We start from the raw sequence: 12,165 nt of genomic DNA on the forward strand, positions 1-12,165 counted from the left end.
TATAATTAACATTGGCTGTGCAACATGAACCGAAGTTAGCGACCTCCGCAACCTTGCGATGGCACAACAAGATCAGGAGAGGGGGAAAAAAAGTTCCGCACGATCAACAGGTACGAGGGCGCTAGTCCCGAATGAGCCAAGAACAGACCGCGGCCCGTGGCCGCCCCTCACATCAGGAGATGATCTACCCCTCAGACTTGCTCCCCTTCACCATCTCTCTTACACCCTCTCTTGTTGTAGCATCATTACTCACTCCCTCATCCTTATCTGATGCCTGTTACCAGACTTCCACTGCCCTGACCTATGAAGGACCTGACCCCACGGTCACCATCAGGATGCCTACTTCAGGCGAGGTATGATTCTTGACTCGTTTCACAACGAATTTTACCGAAGACAAAGGGTATCCTAAGCTGCCTTCTCAGAATTCTGTAATTTCTTCCGCCGTCGCCCCCACTGGACTGCCGATCGAGCCGGAACCTCTCCCGACAGACGTGCCACATGGAAACACAAACGGGTACACAAATGAGGACAGGGGTGAAGGCCAATCTCCACTCACGGGAACGAAGGCGTTACTGAAAATACTGGAATGCGAGAAATGGGAGAAGTTTGGATTCGTCCTCATCCGCACGTTTTACAAAAATGAGGCGCTATGGCTGCAGTTCTTGGAGAAGTACGAACCTCTTCTGCACCAAGAAATTATCGCTGCCGATCTCCCGTTCGATGCTCATGAGCTACTGAATAAGGTCGAAATGGATATTGTCTCGGACGACTGCATGGACAACAAGATCCCTGAGCATGTGGCTATGGCTTATCGCATGTTCAGCGACGTCGAGCCGGGATTGAAGACAAAGATGTGCTTGATGGTTGATCAGGAGTGTATGGAGTCAGTGACACCCAAAGATCCGTCTTCCGTGCCCTTTGTGAAAGCCATAGATGTCGTTCTCGGGGCGGATGCAGAGTCGGCCTTTCCCCGGGTGATTAAAGTCGCCGTGTCTTCCTTGCTGGCAAGGTTCTACCCGGCTATAGCCAACTGTGACACCGTGTGGGAGATTGCGACGGAAGGAGATGATGTGTGGGTTGATTGGCCTAGTCATCCGGACTATGATGCGTAAAACATGGACGACTTCTAGATGGGCGCGCTGCATGGGGAGTTAGTCATTTTGTTTTCCTCCCGGACGTGGGGTTTTTGGATCTTGGATACTACCTATTGATACGAATTCCAAGCTATTCTTACTTTTCATGACACTTACTTGCCAGTCATCTCGAGATAGCTACGCCATGGATGGCACACATGATGCGTGATTGTTAACCTCTTACAGATACCATATTTTTCGGCATTAGAGACTTCGGGCCATGCTTCCGGGGGATCTCTTGTTGTTCAGGGAAAAAACCCACAATACCGCAACCCTTTTGATTTACTTGCAAGTTGCAGGTTTTCCACGCGCCAAATGCGGTTTGACTAGCGTGGCACTCGCCTGAAGGAGCCTATCGATAGGAAAGGGGCTTCTACTACTCTATTGCCTCTGGACCTACCGAACTCACATATGCAATTCTTCCCCTGCCTGTGAAGTACCCCAGACGTGTACACCAATACCGTCACCAACGCGACCAATAGTTCCGCCCCGTGGAACGTACCCTGCGGCATGCCACAGCGGGTTACCCCCCATGGATGATAAAGTTTTGTAATGTGACACCTGGCTATCCGATGGATATTATGTGTAGCACACAACGATAAGCGGTGCAACATGGTACTTTACCCACTGAACTGTGTATTCCTCAAAGCTACTTTAAGAGCTCGCCATTTCCTGCTCCAATTTCGTTAGCCAGACTCTATCAACCATCGCATTCGTTATACAAAATGGCTACTGTCCTTTCACTCGTTTACTTGTTTGTCTGGGTCTCGCTTGGTCTGCAGAGCAGTGCCCGTTATCTTCAGGCCGATGCCACGCTGGCAGATTGCGTCAGGAACACCACGTACACTGTCAGCTCTGGCGACAACTGCGCCAAGATTGCAAGTGCACATAATGTACCACGAGGAGCTTTGATCGCCATCAATGGATTGCGTCCCGAGTGCGCCAATCTGAGAAGTCAGTATATCCCTTACCTATGTCCTGTAGCGTACTCACCTGTCTCTCAGTCGGCCAAGTTCTATGTCTCCCTGAAGCATGTCAACTCTACCCTGTCGAACTCGGCGCCAGCTGTAACGATATCATTGGAGCAAACAACCTTGACATTGAACAACTCTTCGAATGGAACGCATACCTTGATGCCGAGTGCACAAACCTTGTCGCTGGTGATCAAGTCTGTGTTGGTGCACCAGGTGCTCTACAGCCGACTCCAGCCCCAACACCCACTCCTACTCCCGACCCGACTGGCAGCAGGACGACTGGCTACGCCACAGCGACCGTTGCTCCTCCCGGTCCTGTTCCCCGCGGTACAACAAAGAGCTGCGGCCAGTACTACCAGGTCAGGTCTGGCGACTTCTGTGACTCTATCTCCGATCGATTCAGCATCGATCTTGATCTCTTCCACCAGATCAACCCAGCGATCAATACAGAATGCACGAACCTTGTTCCTGGTTTGTTTTATTGCGTGAACCCAACTGAGGACTGGAATCAGACGACTACCACGACTCAGATCGCAACGTATACCACCGCTCCTGGTCCAACACCGAGTGGAACTACTCCCGAGTGCTATGAGGTCAGTCTGTTGGGCAGCTTCTCTTCAGTATCATGCTAATAGCTCTCAATAGTGGTACGTCGTTCGCTCTGGAGACACATGCAACCAGATCGGCTCAATCTACGGAATCAGCATTGAGGATTTCCGGGTCTGGAATCCGAGCCTTCGGGCGGACTGTTCAAACTTGAGGCCTGGCATCGCCTACTGCATCCGGGGTGAGTTTCCAACGCCGACGCCCGCGGGAAACTGGATCCTCCTTAAGGCTACCGACACGGCTCCTCGCGATCAGTAAGAGTAGAGGTACGGCTATTTCAGTATGCACATGTATTTACAGAGAGTGGGGTTTCCTCCATTTGATCGCTCGCTCCAGCTCTCGTCACTTCAGACTCAGGGCAAACAACGCCTCTGCCTCGCGATCTGAGGATATTGTGAAATGTTGTGTAGGAAGCATTTGTTGTGCTTGCAATATTATTGCTGCTTTTATCGCTTCTTTAGATGATTTGTATGAAGTTTTGAAGGTGTCCTCTGACTTCTGTCCCGGAATATAAATTTTTGCTACCCCTATTGCTATGAAGCATTCCTACGAAGCGGGAGGAAAAGTTCAAATAGCATATGCTGATTGCCCCTCGTGCAAGGCCACTTGCGTACCCTCGCCTTCTTTGGCGCCTAAGTATTGGCGTGGGATTCCGGATTCAACCTCAAGGTTCCAATGTATCAGGTGAAGGTTGATTTCGTCACCTTGTGAAAACCTAGTTCAATTCCGCCCCTGTGTTTTCGAGATTACTTCGTTCGCTTCTATCCTGACCACAGCAGCCGCCTAAAGATTATCCATTTTTCGCAGTCTCTATTCTGGAAACGATGGTACTACGACCAGGGAAGGTAAGTGCTCCTTTGATCGCACCTGCCAAAGCCGTTTCCTTAATACCAGCGAACCCCCTCCCTAAGTTTCTTCCAGTTGTCAGACCAAATGGCTCAAGTATCAAAAATGTGAGTAGAATCAATCGATTCGCTACAGATCTGTGCTAATAGAAGGCTACAGGTCGGAACCGAGCAACGAGTATGATCCCAATAGCACTCCCCACCCCAAGCCCTCATCGACGACGAAGAGTGCAAACCCAGCCGTTTCAAAGCCGTACTAATAGAAGGCTACCCTACAGACCCCACGCCCGCTCTCAGCACGCCGCTAAACCCCCTCCTGACAGAAACGTATGCGTACGATGGACAATCGAGAAAAGGACGACCAAGCTCACATTCTATGTACCTAGGATGGAGTAAAGTCCGCCCCCACCACCGTGAAACAGTCCACCACCGAGCATCCGAACTCCGCCTCCAATGTATGTGGATCATACTTAAGCATTTGGTTGCTCCTCGCCGCTAATAGCCTTCACTAGCAGCCGCAAAAGCCAAAAAAAACTGCCATGCTCGGTATGCACGCTCCTTTAGAATCGTCCCCTGCTAACCGACCTAAGACCGCCCCATGTGTCCTAACCCCGGTTGCGATGGACGTCTACACGAGGGGCAGTGCCTTCCGTTCTGTCAAAAATGTCGGAAAAGGCACCCTGGGCCATGCGCGCGAAAGAGGAACAACCGCCGCGGAGGTAGAGCCGGCGGAACACAGCAGTATTTTGGCTATACAGTGAAGAACCTGATAATCATACAGTGATTGAGGATTGAGTGGTCTGGACGGAAGGAAGCTTTAGTTCATTAATCAACTTGGTTTTTATACTCTCGCGCTTCAACTACATACAAGCTAATGTGCCTCGCTCCGCTCCGCTCGACCAGACAGGGCTCGTACAAGCGCCTACTTTAATAGGAAGAAGCAGCTATTCAAAGTCAATAGTTTTGAGTTCTAAAGGTACCTAACCTATACTAGCATGTACTATGTCGCCCAGATACCTTCATAGTGATACGTACTGCTTGTCTTCTGCGTGCTCGAGGCCGTCAATTATGTAGTGAAAATCTGGAAAGTCAAATCTCATAAACTTTCTTCAACCAATCAATCGTTTTTCCTTCAACTTTTGGTCCCAGTCTGCTTCCCCTTGTGAGCTAAGGTCTACCTGTTGCGCAAATATCCATTCCGGTGCTGTCGGACAAAACATGCAAAACAGCATGCAAATCATGCAGCGAGGTGTTGGGAATAGGAATTGATTCGCAAGGGCAACTACGAGATTTACAAAATGTGCCACAATATCCTTGAAGCGCGCAACAAGAGACTTTGTTTGTGCTGAAGTAACGCGACCTACGCGAGTCAGGGTCCATAGAGCCATGCGGCGACGAGGTGGGGTGGGCTGTTTTTGATTACCCAGGGCGCAACATCCGCCCCTGAGCCTCTTTCTCAGCACAGATTGCTTAAACTGCCTATAAAGATTACTATCGACTTGCCAGGCTTAGTTGGGGATCCAGATTTCATTTCTTCAAGGTAGTCAGTGCCACAGAGGTAAAGTTTTATCGAAGCGGCTTGCACTGCAAAGGACGGTCTTGGCGTCTGAAGCCCACGTGTGGCCAGATGTCTTGGCTCTGCCTTGGCAGCCTGATCGCTGCCTGGTGGTGCAGCTTGTGGATGGAGCCCGGTTGCCTCTTGTTTCCAGATCCTGCAGACTTTCGACACTGCAAAACATTGCAGAAGGGAAAAATCCTTTCGCTGATAAAAATGTCGCTCGCTAGATTCCCAGCAGAGTTGTTGCTCTTAATCACAAGCTACATCCAGGACCACAAGGATATTCTCAGCCTCGCCTGCTCCTGCCGCGCGTTTTACCCGCTCTTGCTACCCAAGGTTTTCACATCTCTTGACTTGATCACCCACCGCAGCGGCCACCTGAGTCTTCTCATACATACACTCGCTTCGAACCCGGACTTGGCGCGGGAAGTTCGTTCTTTATCTGTCTCTATCTGGTTCCGGAGGACGAAGAACGTGCGATTTGAGGCAGCAGTGATAGGAGCTCTCTTGAAAGATGCCCTGGGTCCAGAGGAGGATCTCTCCGCATGGGAACTAAGGGTACAGGAGCGAGATAATAACGATGCAGCCGCTATCCTGCTGCTGTCTCTCCTACCGAACCTGGAAAACCTCACTCTGAAAGTGCACGAATTCTCAAATTACACACTCGAGTGGATGGCGAGGGTCGCGCAACAAAAACTCCCTTTCCTGCGAAACCTGAAAAGCTTTACGCCCGTGTGCTCTGACTTAGACTACGGTCTCACCTCAGGGCAATTCGTCCCGATCTTCCGTCTCCCGTCGTTACGGAGGTTTCATGGGTACATGATCTTCGACGACGGAGCTTCTGATGCGGAGTATGACGACGCCGACAATTTCCACACATCTCACCACATCCCCAACGAGGAACGATTCTCTGATATTACCGAGATCTCCCTCGCAATCAGCGGTGCTCGACGCGGATTCGCGGATCTGATCTGCGCAACCAAGCGACTCGAGTCCTTCACCTTCGAGCATGGAGATAACCCCACCTACCCGGACGATGATCGTATGTGTGCGTCGAGCTTCTACAAACCGCTCCGCAGACATAGGAAGAGCCTGCAAGAAATCACAATTACCTATGAAGGAGCAGATGTGTATACAACCTATGACCCTTACGACTATGACTACATCGGGTCTTTCAAAGATTTCGCTTCCCTGAAGAAACTTCGACTGCTGGTGTCACAAATCCTCAACTGGCATTACGATTATGATGAACTGAACAAACATTCGCGGAACCGATTGAGTGATATTGTACCCTCATCGCTGGAAACGCTCATTTTGGATGGCTTGAGGCGGGAGCATCTGCTCGAGTTGCCGGGACATATCGAAAGGCTAGTTTCTGGTGGGAAGGACCGCTTCCCGAACTTGACTTATGTGGAAATAAAATGCAATTGGACGCATGCTCACCAGTCGACTGAGGAGTCCAATGCCCGTCCGCGTCCTATACCAGCCATGCTGGAGAAGTTTGCTGAGTTTAAGGAACAGATTGACTCGATGTGCTCGGCGGCTGGGGTGGCGTTTTGTTTCAGGGATTTGCATATAGAGGATATTATTCGGCGGAATAGATCGTATGGGTTCTCAGAGTAATGCTTCATTGTATTTACAGGAGCGATTTGCCTAGAAACTTGACAAGATATCACGAGAATTGAAGTGGGAGAAATAAATGAAATAAATACCTTTGATCCTCGAATAAAGACACTCATCTGTTTTAGATTCAGGGACAATTGACTGCACCACACAAGTGTAATGGCTGTTATAAAAGGCATCTATATTTGGACTAGATCAAACCACGAACATCCGCCTCGCGCTGGAAGACAGCAAGACATCATAAACGTTAAGAATGTGGCAACAGTGTCCGGTAAATGTCAAACGACCTACTCAAAGAACTTTAATTGCGGCACAAATGAGATTTTAAGCGCCAAACCAGCGCCTGACGATAAGCCGGCATTGATCAAGTGGCAATTACCCCACAGACTCGGATAACTGCGCCGAAATGGTCTTAGCCTTGTGTTGGGTTAGACGACCCTTCTCCAAGAGTCCAACTTGGCCAGCGATAAGCGGGGACTGTTATCTCCATCCTTTCCCCCCCCTGGATTTTTGATGCAGGATACGACATCTTGGGACCTCCAGAGCATCAATTCCAGAGCGTATCCATGTCAGATGCAAACATCCAGCACACCGGCGGTGTTGTATATCGAGCGACCAACCGAAGGACATTCAAGGCGTGTCGGACCTGCCGCTTGCAGAAGGCGCGATGTATAATCAACACGCCGAATCCACCGTGTCGACGGTGTCGTGCGACTGGAAGGGATTGCATTTTCGAGGAGATCACTGGGGGGAATACTAGCAGGAGGAGAACTGCATCAGCTCAGGCTACAGAGAAGAACGATGAGGCGACGGATACAACGAGGTTGGCTCGTTTGGAGCAGGAGGTGGCAAGGTTGAGAGAGACTGTTGGCCAACTTAGTCGAAAATCTCCACGAAATAAACTCTCTCGTCACACTTCTGATACCGATTCATCTCCGTGGTTGTCACCCAGCCCATCAAGCAAAGGACTGGAGGCTCACCGTGCGCCTCAACCTGCCCGTCTGGGCGACCGTGCTTCAGCGCCTGAGGACCTCGGGCACATGCACCTGGATGCACCAATAACTGCTGTTCATGCGATGACGTCGAGGAGCTTTATAGGTGACAGAGTATCACCCACGGAGTTCCCGCTAACCGAACAAAAAGAAATAGTATCGGCATCCAAGGGCTGGGGAGACCTTATTTCCAGAGAGATCATATCCGAGCACGACGCTCGGAGGTTGTTCCAATTGTAAGTGGGCTATCACAATCTTTCATGACCTGCCCACTAATTCAGATCGTACAACACAGGTACATGGCCAACGCTAATGTCTTCCTGCCGTTATTTGACCCAGCGGCAGATGATTTTGACTCCATGCGCGCGTATTCGCCATTCTGCTTTGTTACAATCCTAGCCATTGCGCTACGAGTAGACCCTCAAACCCCCGAGTCAATCACCAAAGGGGGGAGATGCCTTCAGGAAGCACGTCATCTCGCCATGAAAAGTCTCTTTGCCAGCTCGGTCTCGGTAGAAACTGTCCAGGGCATGCTGCTGTTGGCAGCGTATTCCGAGAGCAACTGGTTTGCCGTCAGCCATGCTTATCAAATGGGTCTTGATCTGGGGCTTTTAAATAGTCCCGAGCGCGAAGACATGCCATACCGCGAATGCCCTGAACAGTCCGATAATCCACGCTCCTACGAGGAAATGCACCTTTCACGCATGCTTCGAACTGGTTTGATATTGCATCAGGTCGAGCAAGAAATTGGAAGTGGTACCGCTCACCGTTCCCAAAGGGCAGTACCACCAAACATACTTCAGGATAGCAGTCTTAGCAACCTTATCTCGGCGCCTCAGTGGATGCGCATTGTGTCGAACATCGAAATCGTCCATATTCGAGGTGAGTGTGAATTTGAGCATCTTATTTACAATACTTGCTAACTATATTTCTACACAACAAGAGCGCATGCTCCATGATATTGGCGACAACAACATCCCGGCACAAAATATCCCGGAATTGATTGGGCGGGTGGATGGGGACATCGAGGCCTGGTTCATAGGATGGGACGCGAAATACGAAGGTACGTCTGCACCAAGTCCACGAGTGAGTACAGTCCTACTTACATCCACCAGCTCTCGGGTGCCCTGTGACCTCATTCTCAAGAAGCAGCCTCCGCCTCCAACGCGACTACGCCTTCATCATCATTTCCAGCGCCATTATCAGCAAACTCGGATCTCGCAGGCGATCGTTGGATTCCATACAAACTATGATCGATGCGACGCTTGAGCGCAGCACTCGCATACTCGCCTCCATAGCAGAAAAAAATGACTACAAATGGTACCTCCCCTGGGCCCCGACGTATTCTGCCCTCTTTCCAGCATTCACCGGTATACTGAGCCCCTGTCCTGCCCCTCCTTGCAGTGAAATTAATAACCTAATGTGTTCTTTATGTCAGCTACCCTGGCAATGAGACTCGCCCGCCTTCGTCCCGATACCGTAGACTGGGGCGCTCTGAACGCCTTATTTGCCGCTGTGGCCGGCATCCTCGAACGATATCCTTACCCACAATTTGCGCGCATTATCCGCGAACTTGCAAGTCTGGCAATCCAACTTGCATCAAGCAGAGACTGGAACCCACCACGACCAACAAACGACTCGACCATCCAATTAGCGGAACAGTTTCCATTCAAGAGTGCGCCGATTAGGCACGCAACACCCGAAGCAGTCAACAGCGCGGCAATAGCTGGACCGGACAGTACGTCGTGGATCGCCAGTTCAGAGTCGCATTCTGGCACGATTGAAAATGGAACCGATGCCAATGATCCATATGCTGCCATGGACTTGGCTATCCCGTCTCTACCGAGCACTCCGGGATACATGCTAGACTTTAACTCTTTTGCCGCGTCGCTCCAGATGTCGTTTGGTGACGTTGAGGATTATACTCTGTTTCAAGGCTGAGGTTCCAGAAGTAGATTCCCATGGGGGGTGCGAGTAATCCAGACTACCCTACCATGGAGTGTGATTCAAAAATGAAATAAGCAATGGCAGTTTCCGTCAAAGCCTACTTGACCAAGGCTGATGTAGCCAGTATTATATGAATGACTGGAGATTGACTTCTAGATTCCATTATGTTGCCTAAGCTCAACTGCTCAGACTAGGAGGCGGCTTGGGAGAGAATATTATATAGTGCGCCTTTTTGGCACCGACAGCTACTAAGTGCTGACATTGACAATGCCATCCACTACCTCAGTAACAGCAAGTAGTTCCTCATCATCAAAAGGCCGTGCCACAATTTGTAAGCACACAGGCATATTCCTCCAGCGGACAGGGTCATCTAATGGGAGTTTCCAAGTCAGAAAGCGAGAATGGGTTAACTGCCGCCATGGTAGAAACTCACATATCTCGTAGCAGCTTTTGTCAAAGTAATTATCCTGCGGGACATAGGCATCGTCCTCTGGATCCTTTTCCTGACTTATCCTAAAGTCCTTGAGGGGTAGAACAGTTGAAGGATAGTCAACCAGATTGAATAGACTTGTATAACCCCACCAAGGGAAGAAGTCGTGCGGATATCCGGCGACAGAAGAGACGGGACAAATGACCCCGTCGAGCGGTCTGCCTGTTGATGTCTGCGCGGATATGGCGTCCCATGCGTCGGCGAGGGTTTCGCGGTATTTGCTTTGGGCTTGGATAAGCTATTGTTGGGTTAGCTTGAGAACGGCAAGACTCTTTGAGTGAAGGGGAATACTGGAGTAAGTACCTTGAGCAATTGCTTCGCGTCGATCGGCGTTTGAGGAACTTTGTAGACCTCAAGCATTTTTTTGTATGCTGGCATTATATCTTCACCGGCCTTCGCGAGGAGGGCTGCGCTGTCTTCGTTGCCGCATTGGTAGTAGATGTCCATCTAACCGACACACAGGAGAATCAGTATTCAAATCATACGGGTGAAGCTTGGAGGGGTAGAAGGGGCCGTACATAGACTTGGGAGGCCCTCCAGCAATCAAATGGGATGTTGAATGGAATAACTGTTGTTTAGCACAACGATTAGCCGAGGCTCAGAGTATAATGGCAAGAGTATCCGTACCTTCATGACCAGCAGCTCTGAGCTTCTCAGCAGTTTCCTTCAATGCTCTCAGAATCGGTGGGTGCGGCATCACAGCTCGATCCCACTGCCAGAGACCAAACACCAACTTTTCACCCTTCTTATCCACCTCCCTCCACGGAACCGGTACACAACTGGGATCGTACCTTCTTTCTGAACTCGTTGTCAAGACCTTGGTCATAAGCTTCAAATCTGCCAAACTATGCGCGACAGGTCCGCACGAGACCCGGATATTCAGCTGTCCACTCTCAACACTCTTCATACCCCTCTTCGGGATTCGATCTGCTGTCGGTCGAATCCCGTAGAGGCCGTTAAAGGCCGCTGGAGCTCGAATTGAGCCACCAATATCAGTCGACGGAGTCATAGCGCAACCCTTGAGCGCAACCAGTGCTCCATCTCCGCCTGAACTACCTCCAGCCCCGAAGTTTGTATCTCGCGGGTTGAGGGTTCGACCGTAGAGATTGGATACGGTCTCGAGCAGCATGCCGGCCTGGGGCATCGTGGTCTTGGCGAAGAATATGGCACCGGCTTCGTAGAGAGTTCTCACGGTTGCGGAGGAGCGCGCGGCGCGGTGGGAGGCGTTAGCTGCGTAGCCCCATGTTGTTGCGTAGCCGGGGAGGTCGTACGTGTCCTTTGTTTGGTGAAGAGGATTTAGCTACGCCGTCAACGTCGGGAGAGAGTTGGAAACTACTCACCTTCAACGCGATGGGGAGTCCGTGGAGTGGTCCATAAGGCTTTCCCGTCTTCTCCAGGTGTTCGTCCAGTTGCCGTGCGCGCTCGAGTGCTTTGTCAGGGAAGAATACTGTCAGGCAATTCACCTAGAATCGGGGGCCTAACGTTAGCGAAATTTCTGGAATATATTGAAGGATGAAGTGAAACGACGAGACGTACGAGCTGATGTCCAATTGCTGCTCGCGCGCAAAAGGCCTCGGTAACTTGTGTTGCGGTCAATTCTCCGCCGGTGAGCTTGTGCACAAGCGTTGATGCATCGAGATTTGTGATGGCAATGTCTTCCTCGGATAGTATGCCGCATGATTCTGGGACTTTGGTAACATCACGCAGTCCGATTTGGTTCGATGGAATTTTCCATTTGTCTGGAATTGAGTTTTCCAGAGCTTCGCGGATTTCATTTGCTGCCGTTTGCCAGGCCATTTTGCTAGGAAAGAAGGTATCCAAGGCGCGTGCGGGAAGTCCAAGTGGTCAGCAAGGTAAATGCAGGACTGCAGGTGAGGACGGTGAACAAGACCGAGAAAAGGGATGATATGAGAGTCTCTCCGATACGTCGAGAAAAAGTTGGAGATGAGGATTATCAGCAGATGGTCGTTGTTATCATCGCCAAGTGCGGGGAAAGC

General features: G+C 50.5%; 5 protein-coding genes across 5 annotated transcripts; 4 read left to right on the forward strand and 1 right to left on the reverse strand.

The window, feature by feature from the left end:
• The first annotated feature begins 224 nt into the window (after window positions 1-224).
• BJY04DRAFT_142942 (uncharacterized protein) lies at window positions 225-1,600 on the forward strand. Its single transcript, XM_073708716.1, has 3 exons — window positions 225-353; window positions 423-883; window positions 1,320-1,600. The coding sequence occupies exons 1-3, from the start codon at window positions 336-338 to the stop codon at window positions 1,339-1,341; spliced, it is 501 nt and encodes a 166-aa protein (XP_073566159.1). The 5' UTR covers window positions 225-335; the 3' UTR covers window positions 1,342-1,600.
• On the forward strand, window positions 1,459-3,240 carry BJY04DRAFT_143001 (uncharacterized protein). The gene is made up of 3 exons (XM_073708717.1): window positions 1,459-2,087; window positions 2,138-2,700; window positions 2,753-3,240. The coding sequence occupies exons 1-3, from the start codon at window positions 1,859-1,861 to the stop codon at window positions 2,969-2,971; spliced, it is 1,011 nt and encodes a 336-aa protein (XP_073566160.1). The 5' UTR covers window positions 1,459-1,858; the 3' UTR covers window positions 2,972-3,240.
• A 2,037-nt stretch (window positions 3,241-5,277) lies between these two features.
• Window positions 5,278-6,808, forward strand: BJY04DRAFT_200062 (F-box protein). The gene has a single exon (XM_073712866.1). The coding sequence runs from the start codon at window positions 5,330-5,332 to the stop codon at window positions 6,737-6,739; it is 1,410 nt and encodes a 469-aa protein (XP_073566161.1). The 5' UTR covers window positions 5,278-5,329; the 3' UTR covers window positions 6,740-6,808.
• A 497-nt stretch (window positions 6,809-7,305) lies between these two features.
• On the forward strand, window positions 7,306-9,672 carry BJY04DRAFT_223136 (Zn(II)2Cys6 transcription factor; the record flags this gene model as incomplete). The annotated part of the gene is made up of 5 exons (XM_073717605.1): window positions 7,306-7,967; window positions 8,027-8,613; window positions 8,675-8,794; window positions 8,847-9,101; window positions 9,170-9,672. 5 exons carry the CDS (start codon window positions 7,306-7,308, stop codon window positions 9,670-9,672), a joined length of 2,127 nt encoding a protein of 708 aa, XP_073566162.1.
• Window positions 9,673-9,878: 206 nt separating this feature from the next.
• BJY04DRAFT_231682 (amidase signature domain-containing protein) lies at window positions 9,879-12,069 on the reverse strand. The gene is made up of 7 exons (XM_073719598.1): window positions 11,705-12,069; window positions 11,509-11,631; window positions 10,796-11,444; window positions 10,687-10,736; window positions 10,472-10,615; window positions 10,112-10,406; window positions 9,879-10,048 (listed from the first exon to the last, which is right to left on the reverse strand). Exons 1-7 carry the CDS (start codon window positions 11,963-11,965, stop codon window positions 9,927-9,929), a joined length of 1,644 nt encoding a protein of 547 aa, XP_073566163.1. The 5' UTR covers window positions 11,966-12,069; the 3' UTR covers window positions 9,879-9,926.
• Window positions 12,070-12,165: the final 96 nt, after the last annotated feature.

This window comes from Aspergillus karnatakaensis (assembly GCF_047715665.1).
Source record: "Aspergillus karnatakaensis strain CBS 102800 unplaced genomic scaffold BJY04scaffold_68, whole genome shotgun sequence".
Lineage (NCBI taxonomy): Eukaryota > Fungi > Ascomycota > Eurotiomycetes > Eurotiales > Aspergillaceae > Aspergillus > Aspergillus karnatakaensis.

Bases quoted from the DNA above. Each gene is read 5' to 3' on its own strand.
- BJY04DRAFT_142942 (XM_073708716.1), top strand. The intron at 884-1,319 runs GTCAGTGACACC...AACCTCTTACAG, and splicing joins GTTGATCAGGAGTGTATGGA to ATACCATATTTTTCGGCATT.
- BJY04DRAFT_143001 (XM_073708717.1), top strand. From the start codon at position 1,859: ATGGCTACTGTCCTTTCACTCGTTTACTTGTTTGTCTGGGTCTCGCTT. The intron at 2,088-2,137 runs GTCAGTATATCC...CCTGTCTCTCAG, and splicing joins CGAGTGCGCCAATCTGAGAA to TCGGCCAAGTTCTATGTCTC. The intron at 2,701-2,752 runs GTCAGTCTGTTG...AGCTCTCAATAG, and splicing joins CTACTCCCGAGTGCTATGAG to TGGTACGTCGTTCGCTCTGG.
- BJY04DRAFT_200062 (XM_073712866.1), top strand. From the start codon at position 5,330: ATGTCGCTCGCTAGATTCCCAGCAGAGTTGTTGCTCTTAATCACAAGC.
- BJY04DRAFT_231682 (XM_073719598.1), bottom strand. From the start codon at position 11,965: ATGGCCTGGCAAACGGCAGCAAATGAAATCCGCGAAGCTCTGGAAAAC. The intron at 11,632-11,704 runs GTACGTCTCGTC...CCCCGATTCTAG, and splicing joins CAGCAATTGGACATCAGCTC to GTGAATTGCCTGACAGTATT. The intron at 10,616-10,686 runs GTACGGCCCCTT...TGTGTCGGTTAG, and splicing joins GGAGGGCCTCCCAAGTCTAT to ATGGACATCTACTACCAATG.